This window comes from Nanorana parkeri, unplaced genomic scaffold (genome assembly GCF_000935625.1).
Source record: "Nanorana parkeri isolate BGI_ZX_2015 unplaced genomic scaffold, ASM93562v1 scaffold214, whole genome shotgun sequence".
Taxonomy (NCBI): domain Eukaryota; kingdom Metazoa; phylum Chordata; class Amphibia; order Anura; family Dicroglossidae; genus Nanorana; species Nanorana parkeri.
Window position 1 is genome coordinate 201,137 of NW_017306482.1, and position 12,270 is coordinate 213,406.

Sequence of the window (12,270 nt, forward strand, 5' to 3'; positions counted from 1 at the left end):
AGAGAGAGAGAGAGAGAGAGAGAGAGAGAGAGAGAGAAGAGGCAGCTGAGAGAGACAGTAGAGAGAGAAGAGACAGCAGAGAGAGGCAGGGGAGGGAGAGAGAGCGAGGCAGGGGAGAGAGCACGGAGAGAGAGAGAGAGAGAGCCAGAGGAGAGAGAAGAGACAGCAGAGAGAGAGAAGAGACAGCAGAGAGAGAGAGAGAGAGAGAGAGAAGAGACAGCAGCGAGAGAGAAGAGACAGCAGCGAGAGAGAGAAGAGACAGCAGAGAGAGAGAGACATGGGAGAGCAAGGAGAGCGCGAAGAGAGAAGAGACAGCCAGAGAAAGAGAGAGAGACAGGGGAGAGAGCGAGGAGTTAATGTGCTTGTTTTTTAAATAAAGATCTTTTCGCTGGTAGATCTCATCATTTGAAAAGTAGATCGTAAGACAAAAAGTTTTGGGCACCCCTGTTCTAGTGCTTTATGGAAGTCAAAAAGCAGATACAAGCCCTATAGACATCAATGTCCAAGCCAACCTCAGAAAATGTGTTATTCTGTGTGTCTTCCTATGTAAACTTGACTGAACCAATCAGGAACCGAGGAAGCCCTTTGAATACGTTTTGAAACGCCTTCTACATTATAGAACAAATGAACTTGAATGTGACTGATACTCAATGTATACTGATCTGGACAAATGAGAACCCCCAGGCATAAGAGAGGAGACCGGTTTTCTTAAATGTTGCACCCCCTAGTAATTATCATTCAAATATTATATAAATAGACCCATAATATCTTTAACAATAGATTAAGGAGATCAAGCAAAACATTTGGTAAATAAATTCATTTACACAGAAAACAAATTTAAGATAGTAAAGCCATAAATATACACTATATTACCAAAAGTATTGGGACACCCCTCCAAATAATTGGATTCCATGAAATGTCCTTGCTACTAAATATTCCGCGGTCACCTGTTACTGGTATTATAACAAAGTGGAAGCAACTGGGAACAACAGCAACTCAGCCACGAAGTGGTAGGCCACGTAAAATGACAGAGCGGGGTCAGCGCATGCTGAAGCGCACAGAAGTCGCCAACTGTCTGCAGAGTCAATAGCTACAGACCTCCAAACTTGGTGTGGCCTTCAGATTGGCACAACAACAGTGCGTAGAGAGCTTCATGGAATGGGTTTCCATGGCCGAGCAGCTGCATCCAAGCCTTACATCACCAAGTGCAATGCAAAGCGTGGGATGCCGTGGTGTAAAGCACACCGCCACTGGACTCTAGAGAAGTGGAGATCCGATGGACTTGTCTGGGTTTGTCGGTTGCCAGGAGAACGGTACTTGCCTGACTGCATTGTGCCAAGTGTAAAGTTTGGTGGAGGGGGGATTATGGTGTGGGGTCGTTTTTCAGGGGTTGGGCTTGGCCCATTAGTTCCAGTGAAGGGAACTCTTAAGGCATCAGCATACCAAGACATTTTGGACAATTTCATGCGCCCAACTTTGTGGGAACAGTTTGGGGATGGCCCCTTCCTGTTCCAACATGACTGCGCACCAGTGCACAAAGCAAGGTCCATAAAGACATGGATGGGGGAGTTTGGGGTGGAGGAACTTGAGTGGTCTACACAGAGTCCTGACCTCAACCCGATAGAACACCTTTGGGATGAATTAGAGTGGAGACTGTGAGCCCGGCCTTCTTTTCCAACATCAGTACCTGACCTCACAAATGGTCCAACATTCCCATAGACACACTACTAAACCTTGTGGAAACCTTCCCAGAAGAGTTGAAGCTGATATAGCGGCAAAGGGCGGAGCCAACTCAATACTGAACCCTACGGACTAAGACTGGGATGCCATTAAAGTTCATGTGCGTGTAAAGGTCGGCGTCCCAATACTTTTGGTAATATAGTGTATATTTCAGGTATATGATAATAAAACCTTATAAAGCATTGTTACTACGCATAAAAAGCAACATTAGAAAACAAGCAAATTATTTTGAAGACAATATGGCATTCTAATATGTTATCATGCAGAACAATAAAATAGAAAGCGTATTTTTAGTTTTTTTGCATTCACTAGTGGGCAACAAATAAAAAAATCTCATCTGTGCATGCTGGGGGAGGAAAGTCTTCAGGGGACAAAAAAAATAAAAATAAAATAAACAAAATCTTAAAAAAAAAAAACATATGTAAAATCGGGGATAAAAATATAAACAAAATGTAAATGTTGTAGTGACCATTCCTGGGAACTTACTCAGAGTCTTTGTTCCATAACCGTCGTCACCTAATCCGGGGAAGTCCTGCCCAGCAGTACCCAGAGAGTGAGCAATGAGAGAGGAAGAGGGGGCGCAGAAGAGGAAGGAAGAAGTCAGTGGAGTTGAAATGGATACTACCATGACAGACCATGCAGAATAAAAACCTGGATCCATATATATTCAATTTTCCCCAACTCTATATTTATCCCGGTAACATGTATTAAGAATTAAGAATTTTTGACAAACAATGCAGAAATAGAGGCGGTAGCAATGCATTTGTTGAACCATCAGCAGCAATGACCTTGAAGAAGGATGACTCTGAAATTCAAGCATTGAAGACAAATGATTTAGAGACTGCTTGACACAGCACAAAACCTTATACTATACTGCTGCCGTGCACCATGAAAAAGCAAGGTGGCTGATATTATGAGAGGCCCCTTTCACATGGGCTGATCGGGAAGGGATCTGTGCACAGATCTGCACCTGCAGATCGGAGCAATAGGGATCAGATGTTACCACTGAGACATCTGTGTTTGTCCAGTTTCTAAAGAATTAAAACTGCCTGACCCTATGTGGGTCTACGGGGTGTCGTTCCTCCGATCCAGAACGATCAAGTCCCGTGAAACAGAATTCGGTTCCATTTGTTTTTCTAGACCTGGCCGGAGTCGGGGATAACCGGGTGTAAATGGACACCCGTCCATTTAGACCTGGCTGAACATACACTAGCCCTGGGCATCCAATCGGGTCCACCTGAAAAATTGACAGATGGAACCCAATCGAACTGCCCGTGTGAAAAAGTGGCCTTATGTCCTTTAGATCGACAAATATTTACAAAATAAACTACAAAAACATTTTCTATTTTTTGTTTTATGAATTTACCTACACCTTGCAGACTATGAGTGGAGTTGGGTCTGATTTGCGTATATTTAGATCACAGTTTATTGTAAAAAAAAAAAAACTGAAGAGTTATTTATTTTAAGTGATTGAAATAAATATCTGTTATTTATTTTTGCACACATTGAAATTTAGAAAAAAAAAACCAGAAGAGTTATTTACAGGGGCGTCCCGAGGCCAAGTGTCACTCGGTCTAGACCGGGTCACACCCCGCCGTGTTGTCTGGTTGATGCCTGCCGGTGGCCATCTTGGTGATGGACGCCGGCAGAGAGAGGGGGGGGGATGTTCACCCAGCGGGATAAGGTATGCTGCCGGGTCCCCTCCTCTCTCCTGACACTGTTGGGCTCTTGGTCCATGACGAAGAGCCTGACTTTTTAGAGGGGGTGACATCAAAATGATGTCAGTCATTTTGGTGTCACCGGTGCAATGGTGTCACCCAGGTGCGGGCAGCATCCCCCACGTGGCGCCACTGGTTACTTATTTAAATGATTTAAATAAATATGTAATTTTTTTTTACACAAATTGAAATTTAGAAAACAATTTCAGAATGATACTATAATACTTCAAAAATATATACAATTGTGAACACAGGTTTGGTTTTGGATGTTGTTAAAGCAAAATTCTCCTAGAAACCTGGAAATGATGATGATGATCTTATTATCTACATTAAAATATCCCAGATATGAATAATTTAAAATATTTTACTATAATTCTGTTGCATGTTCTTAAAGGAGAACTATTGGGTAAGTGTTTTTCTCCATAGTTCTCCTAAGGGTCACGGGAGGACATATACTAGCGTCCTCCCGTGACCCAAAGCTCAGTATATAGGGAGCTACAGCTCGCGGTATACTGAGAAGCCGCACCCGGGACGGATCCCGACATTACTGTTGAGATCCACCCAGCTGCGTGAGTGACAGCTGGCTCTACCTATCTAGAGGCAGAGCCAGCTGTACCCGCCCCCTATCCCGTCCGTTCCACCAGTCAGCGCTGGAGGATCGGAGCGGGGAGGGGGGGAATCCCTGCAGGGAGCCGTGAGTGACAGTCACCGCTCTCTGCAGGGACAGGATCAAGAAGTGAGCGAGCAATGGCATGTGTTCGCTCACTTCCCGATCTATTGAGCCGACCTGTGACAGTTTCATTGTCAAACGTCGGCTCGAACTATGAGGATGAGTAATTTTCCCTCACCTCATAGTTCTCCTTAAAGCAAGGATGGCTTATTAATGCTAGATTTTCCAGCGGGCAATCATTTAAATATTACAAATCAAACTAAAAATAATTCCCCGTGCTAAAATAATGTAGATAAGATTAGATTACAATTTGCTCTGCCACGATTTTGTGCCAACAGCTAAGTCTCCAAGCTAAGACGTCCATTTGCTATACAACACAATATTTTTTTTTGTGGGTTCTTCCAAGGTCAAAAGCTTCCTGGATTAAAGCGTAAAAACACAATGGAGGCAGCCATTTTGCTAGTGTAACCCATGCAACCTATCAATTCACTGGGCAGGTGACACCACTCTGTGTTGTAATGGGCTCAGGGTGAATTGATGGGCTGAAGATCGGATCAGTTCACAAAATGGCCGAATTTGTTTTTCGGAGATCATTTTATTGGTTATTCTTACGCAGAATCTTTTTTTTAGAAAGCAGAATAGCCGGTGGATCCAGGATGTATTCCTGCACTGGTCACAGTAGCAATGCCTTGCCTACCTACCAGTACTGTATGCCTAGATGTGTGGAAGGGGTGAGAGGGAGGGTACGTGTCATGCGTGTCACCCATTACTATTGTGCCACACGTGACTTCATCTCCAAGGTTCTACTTACGTTCAGGGTCACTTGTTTCTTGATCACTCTCCTCCTTGTTCTTGTAGAATGGGAATTTTCGTGAAAAGATGAAGTTCTTTTTACTCTTGTCATTGAATGACTGTGAAGGAGAGAAGGCATGGGGGCAAAAACAGGGGCGTCTAATTCTTGTCACACTCATGCTGACAAAACTAGTCTGTAAATGTGGATAGAACTACAGTGACCAAATCATCTTCTGGGGGGAAAAAATTTCAGAAGCCCATATTGTTTTTTTTTTTTTTCTTTAAAACTATCATTTTTGGGTCGGAATTTTCATTGTATAAAGGATTAGTGGCTGGTAACTTTTTAATGTTTTTTCATATTATCTCTTTACTATTATTTTTTTTTATCATGACCATCAAAATGTGGGGGGCAAGAAAACATTGAATATTATAACCAAAGAAACCGACAAATTTGGATCATAGGTATGGAAAGTGAAAAATAACTAGACAATTTTCGCAGCAATGCCAAAATTTAAACCTTTCACTCAAAATATGCTCTGCTTTCTTTTCATCTGAAATGAATCACGTCTAAAAAAAGCTTTATTTACAGTTATGGATTTGTTTATAAGCATTTCCATTTTGAATATTTTCAGTCCAATGCTTCTTATTTTCTTCAAAAAAAAAAAAATATATACAGCTAAATAAATATACTAAAATTGAATGAAGGGGCCACCATTGACACACTTTGTAATCTACCAGCATCAGCTTTGAGAGCTACCCTGTTTCCTTGAAAATAAGACCTACCCCGAAAATAAGGCCTGGTACTTTTTTTGGGAATTGCTAAAATATAAGACCTAGTTGTGACCATTTCCAGGGCCGGTGGTGGCATAAGGGGGTACTTGGTGAGGCAGGAGAGAATCAGCGGTGCCAACGAAGCCAGCACTAGAGGAAGCGAGGCGGCACCGGAGGGAGCAGAGCCGCATAGGCTGATGCCTCCTCTATAGCACCGGCTGCTGTCACAGGCGGAGTGATGCCAAATGCACTCCGCCTGTGAGATTTTGAATGCCAGCTGAATACAGTAAGAAATAATTACTTATTTTGTTAGTAAATTAACTTTATAAAAAAAAAATTAAGATTTTAAAGCATTATAATAATTCTCACTTTCTTTGAAAAAATATTTCTTCCCGTCACTGAAGTTATGAACCACTTTTACATTTCAAGCATATTTGATCTTTCAAAAAAAATGTAAATAATAATTAAAAAAAAAAACTAAAAACAAAGAAATTCATGGATGCTAGTTTGCCCTTTCACCACTGAGACATTACATAAAATTATTATGAACACAAAAATGTCTTTGACTTTATCAAAGATGCTTTAGACAAGCGTTGAGTGACACGCACTATTATTGCTGTGTTGTTCATTGTCTAATAATAACACAATGTGACTCCTGTATCTATTTTTGTGCTTTCAAGGCATCGACTGTTTGGGCTCGATCTAGTGATTGCATCTACAATGGTAAATATTAGCATTCATAAATACAATTTTGTGGAGCTCTCTGCATTTTTCTGATCAGCATAAGACTGGCTGCAGCTGGTGCCACTTGCAGTAGATGCCAAACTCTAGGGGTAATTTACTTAAAGAGACACAGTCATTTTGTCCATTTAGGGCACAGTGACTGTGTAAATGCCCTTTAACCTGACCTTGCTATAGCTCCATCACTGCCCTCGACTGGTACAAAATCTCAAGTGCTTCGTAATATGGGGGAGCATGTGACCTCCTCCAAAATATCAAGTGCTTCGTAGTATGGGGGAGAATGTGACCTCCTCCATATCTCAAGTGCTTTGTGGTATGGGGGAGAATGTGACCACCTCCAAAATCTCAAGTGCTTCGTAATATGGGGGCATGTGACCTCCTCCGAAATGTCAAGTGCTTCGTAGTATGGGGGAGAATGTGACCCCTCCAAAATCTCAAGAGCTTCATAGTATGGGGGAGAATGTGACCTCCTCCATATCTCAAGTGCCTTGTGGTATGGGGGAGAATGTGACCTCCTCCAAAATTTCAAGTGCTTCGTAGTATGGGGGAGAAAGTGACCCCTCCAAAATCTCAAGTGCTTCGTAATATGGGGGAGTGTGACCTCCTCCAAATTTCAGGTGCCTCGTAGCATGGGGGGAGCATGTGACCTCCTCCAATGTGACAGTGCTCAGGACTAGCCTAATAACGGAGGGGGTGATGACACCTCTCCCCTTAGCCTCTGACCTCAGCCAATAAAGGCAATTTTAGTGCGTTGAGTGTTATTTTCTAGCTTAGCTTAGGGTTTTAACTCAGGAAGTGGGTAAAGGTAAAATATTTATTCTAATGAAGGACTTTCTGTTTATTTTTAAGGGAAACTATAATGGTTTTGGTCAAATTTAATTTAAAGTGACACTAAACTCAGGAGTTAAATCTTAAAAATGCATTCAAGTACCTCAACTATTAACAAAAATGTATCTTATTTGTGTATCACTCGGCTGTAGATCCTCCAATCATCTCTGAATTGGTGCTGACAATGTCCTTCCTTCTGGAGGGGGGCTACTTTTGTTCCCCATGGTCCCCGTGTGTGTTGTAAAGTAGTCACCGCTCCAAACGCACTCCTGTGATGGACTACAATCTCAATACAAATTAGTAAACTAAACATGAGCGAGCTTGGAGTGGTGACTACTTTACAACACACGCAGGGACCATGGGAAACAAAAGTAGCCACCCTCCAGAAGGAAGGACAGTGTCAGCACCAATTCAGAGATGATTGGAGGATCTACAGCCGAGTGATACACACATAAGATACATTTTTGTTAATAGATAAGGGATTTGAATGCATTTTTAAGATTTAACACCTGAGTTTAGTGTCACTTTAAGAGAAATTTTTGAAATTTCCCCGGAGTTCAGCTTTAGGTGAGGAAAAACTAGATTGTGGTTGCAGAAAGCAACCATGCATTTTTATCATAACAGGGGTCATTTTTTTTTTTTTTTAAAAGGTGAACGCACTGTACCCTAAATTTTATATCAGAAATAATTTAATTTATTCTACAAATTATTCAAATTCAGCAAAAGTTAAGTTTTTCTCTAGAAATACACCTATACCAATTTTTTGGTATAGGTGTATCCCATAATCTGCTTTTGGTACTCGCCGATAATGAGTACCGATACAGGTGCTTCCACTGGCATGGAGCTGGCTTCCTGGCCAATCAGGCCAAGCTGGAAGGCTGGTCATTACTCTTCACCCAGCTTCCTGATTGCCCATGAAACCGGTTCCATGTTCCCCTACAGCACTGCTGGTCAGAGGAAATTTTCATCTGACCAGAACAATGGTCACCAAGGCAAATAAAGACAATATATAGTGAGCAAGATTTGGATATAGTGAGAAAGTATTAAAACTAGGGATGCACTGATATATCGGCCGCCGAAACATATCGGCCGAAAATGGCACTTTTGGCTAAATACATTGGCACATCCCAGGTTTATCTCCTCCCCGCTGGGCACTGCTCTGTGTCCCAGCGGGGAGGAGAGAAAGTGACAGCCGGCGAGCGCTGCGTGAGGAGAGCGCTGTGAGCGGCCAGTGTCTCTCCTCCCACACCGCTAGGCCGCCTATCACAGTGCGGCAGAGCGGTGTGTGGGCGGAGACAGCTCGCGCTGTCACAGGAGGCTGGGCTCTCCCTGCACCGCTCACTCAGCCTCCTGTGACAGCGTGTGTCAGAGAGGAGAGCGAGAGCAAACACTCAGCGATTGCTGAGTGTTTGTAGATAATTGAGGATATGGTATGTCTATATCCTCAATTATGAATGAATGGGAGTGATCTACATCACTTCCTGTCCATTCGTGATTGAGGATATAGTAAACACACTCTGTCCTCATGTTATAAATGAACAGGGACACTTTTTGTTCCGGTGACAACTGTCAAACACAAGATTTTCAATTGTTTTGGAGCAATTTACTCTGACTTCGTGCTGTGTCTCTCGGAAAGAAAGTGGAGGAAAATGCTATAAAAAGAAAAAAAACAATCTGACGGGTATTAAAAATTCCCTACACTATCCGAAAAAAAATTTAAGTTTTGGATCCAAATAAACTACCGTGTTTCTCCGAAAATAAGACACTGTCTTATATTTTTTTTTGGCTAAAAAAAACACACTAGGTCTTATTTTCGGGGAAACAGGGTATAATAATTCAAAGAAAGTGTACATCTTCCCCGATTTCAAAGTCTGCATGTGTCCTAGTACCAATTCATAGGATCAGAGGTGAAAGAGATGCGGGAAATAAAATGATCATTCAGCTAAAAAAAAAAAAGGAAGTATGCTATGCCTAAGAAAAACCAAACGCATGCCGATGAGAGCCACAGACAAAAGCATAAAGAGAAAATGAAGGATAGTGAATATGTAACGACTAAAAACAAAATGAATAAAACTCAACATAAACAATGTTGCTGCGAGCATGCACATAAATAAACACAAGCTACAATGGGATTTTAAAAAAAATGGCCGTAGTATGATCTGGCTATATGTGTTCTTCTTATAGTAAGAAAGTTTCTATAGGTCCTGGCTACAAAAATACTAACACTCCATAGCAATTCATTATTTAAAATAACACAAGGTACAAAATACAGCATGAAAAAAAATATATCAACATATCATATAATAATTATCATTAACAGAGTCTTTTTTTTTATTTTAGAAAGCATTACAATTGTTAACCAAGGTGTAGATCAGCCTTTGTGTAGATCAGCCTTAGTATAGACCAAGGTGTAGATCAGCCTTTGTGTAGATCAGCCTTAGTATAGACCACGGTGTAGATCAGCCTTAGTGTAGATCAGCCTTAGTGTAGACCAGGGTGTAGATCAGCATTAGTGTAGATCAGCCTTAATGTAGACCAAGGTGTAGATCAGCCTTTGTGTAGATCAGCCGTAGTATAGACCAAGGTGTAGATCAGCCTTAGTGTAGATCAGCCTTAGCATAGACCAAGGTGTAGATCAACCTTAGTCTAGATCAGCCTTAGTGTAGACCAAGGTATAGACCAGCCTTAGTGTAGATTGGCCTTAGTGTAGACCAAGGTGTAGATCAGCCTTAGTGTAGACCAAGGTGTAGATCAGCCTTTGTGTAGATCAGCCTTAGTATAGACCAAGGTGTAGATCAGCCTTTGTGTAGATCAGCCTTAGTGTAGACCAAGGTGTAGATCAGCCTTAGTGTAGACTAAGGTGTAGATCAGCCATAGTATAGACCTGGCCTTCTTAAACTTTCTCCACTCGTGACCCCTTTTTGGCCGAGGACATTTTTAAGGGACCCCAACGTCGGTTGGTGTCTCCTCCCTCCCCTAGCGTAAGTCAGTTTCCCCACCCCCCCAGTGTCGGTCAGTGTCTCTCTTCTTCTCCCCTAAGCCCCCCAGACACTTGCGGGACCCCATATGGGGTCGCGACCAACACTTTAAGAAGCACTGGTATAGACCAAGGTGTAGATCAGCCTTAGTGTAGATCAGCCTTAGCATTGACCAAGGTGTAGATCTACCTTAGTCTAGATCAGCCTTAGTGTAGACCAAGGTGTAGATCAGCCTTAGTGTAGATCAGCCTTAGTATAGACCAGGGTGTAGATTAGCCTTAGTGTAGATCAACCTTAGTATAAACCAAGGTGTAGATCAACCTTAGTGTAGATCAGCCTTGGTGTAGACCAAGGTGTAGATCAACCTTAGTGTAGATGAGCCTTAGTATAGACCAAGGATGGTCAAACTTTGGCTCTCCAGCTGTGGTGAAAGTCCCAAGATGCATTGCAAGATTCTGAAAACCACAAGCATAACTCCCCCAAGAGGGCCAGATGCATGATGAGATTTGCAGCTTCACCACTGCTGAAGGGCCAAAGTTTGGCTACCCCTGGTATAGACTATGGCCTACGGACAACGGACGTGCCTTTAAGTGGATGACAAGTAATTATAATTTGGACATAGCCTATTCAGAAGAAGCAAATGGAAATGTGATTTTCTTTTTTGTAATGCCTAAAAATTGTATTGTGGCCCTTAGTAAATACTAGGGATGCACCGAAATTTCGTCCGCCGCGACATTTTGGCCAAAAATTGCACTTTTGGCAAAATGCCTACAGTATCACGACGGCCGAAAATTCAGTGTATCCCTAGCTTCTCTCCTCCCCACTGGGTGCCGGTCTGTGTGCCTTCTGATGCAGTGGCCGGCTCCCAGCGTGGAGGAGAGAAGCTTTCAAGAGGCCGAGTGTGCATAGTCACCGACCGGGATCCCGAGCGGTGCGGGGCTGTAACAGCTGTCATCACTACAGGAGGCAGAGCTCTTCTCCCGCACCTCCTGGCTCTGCCTCCTGTGTCAGAATGGAGATCGGTGAGCGGAGGAGAGCACTGTGATCTGTCACAGGAGGCGAAGCTCTCCTCCTCCAGAGGTAGGCAATCTCCGGCCCTCCAGCTGTGGTGCAACTACAAATCCCATGAGGCATTGCAAGAATCTGATAGCCACCGGCATGACTCCCAGAAGCAGATGCATGGTGGGATTTGTGACTTCACTGCAGCTGTAGGGCCAGAGGTTACCTACCCCTGCTCTTAAGTATTGTCATTTGCTCCTCCCCAGGCAGCTACATAAAAGGTTATGTAAGGAGTTAAGGGGGCGGAGTGCAATAGCTGGGCCACCAAAGAGGAGAGGACTGTGACAAGCATGCTGGTGCTGTGCTAGGGAACTGACTCCTCCAGGTGAAGGAGACACATTGCAGATAAGCATTTGATTTTACCTGACAGGGTCTCTTTAATGTTCTAATGTAAAGTGAAATAATTGTGGGCGTGGTCATGCTAATTAATCGGCAGAGTTCAGACACCATTCATTAATGATTAATTGGCAATGGCATCTTGGTTTAAAAAGTGAAAGTGAATGTTTTATTCTGCTGTAAAAGACTTCGACCTTCACACGTAAAACATTTCCTTTAATACCTCTCAACGTGATAATAGAGCTACATCGGGAACGAATCACAAGCGGCTCCCAATATAAAGGGAGATTTTATGACATATTTAAGGCCTCTTTCACACGGGAAACGGTCGGCACGTACAGCTCCGTGCTGCGTGCACGGCCGTATGGGGCCGCTCCCGGGAAGGACAGGTGCTGCGTGTGATTAGTACACAGCCCCTGTCCTCCTCTATAGGAGTAGACAGCCGTACGCTCACCCCAGGTGCAAGTCCGTAGCTGGTGTCTCGGCTCGGACGCAGACAGGATCCATCATGTCAGTGTACGAGTACGGACACCCGCACGGACGTGTAGGGCGGGTGAACGTAGAGCAGCGTACAGCCGCGTACTCCCATCGAGAGGGACGGGGGCTGTGTACTCATCATACGCAGCACCTGTCCTTC

The 12,270-nt window shown here is 43.3% G+C and overlaps 1 protein-coding gene across 2 annotated transcripts in view; it reads right to left on the minus strand.

Moving 5' to 3' along the window:
- Window positions 1-12,270, minus strand: part of LOC108786492 (disks large homolog 2) — a 158,856-nt gene that overhangs the window by 47,489 nt on the left and 99,097 nt on the right. The window contains exons 4-5 of one of the 2 annotated variants that reach the window (XM_018555808.1): window positions 11,843-11,856; window positions 4,940-5,024 (exon numbers count right to left, since the gene is read on the minus strand). In XM_018555808.1, the coding sequence (XP_018411310.1) occupies window positions 4,940-5,024; window positions 11,843-11,856 (99 nt within the window). Of the gene's footprint in view, window positions 1-2,226; window positions 2,273-4,939; window positions 5,025-11,842; window positions 11,857-12,270 lie in introns of both variants that reach the window. The other variant, XM_018555809.1, reaches the window with a different exon arrangement.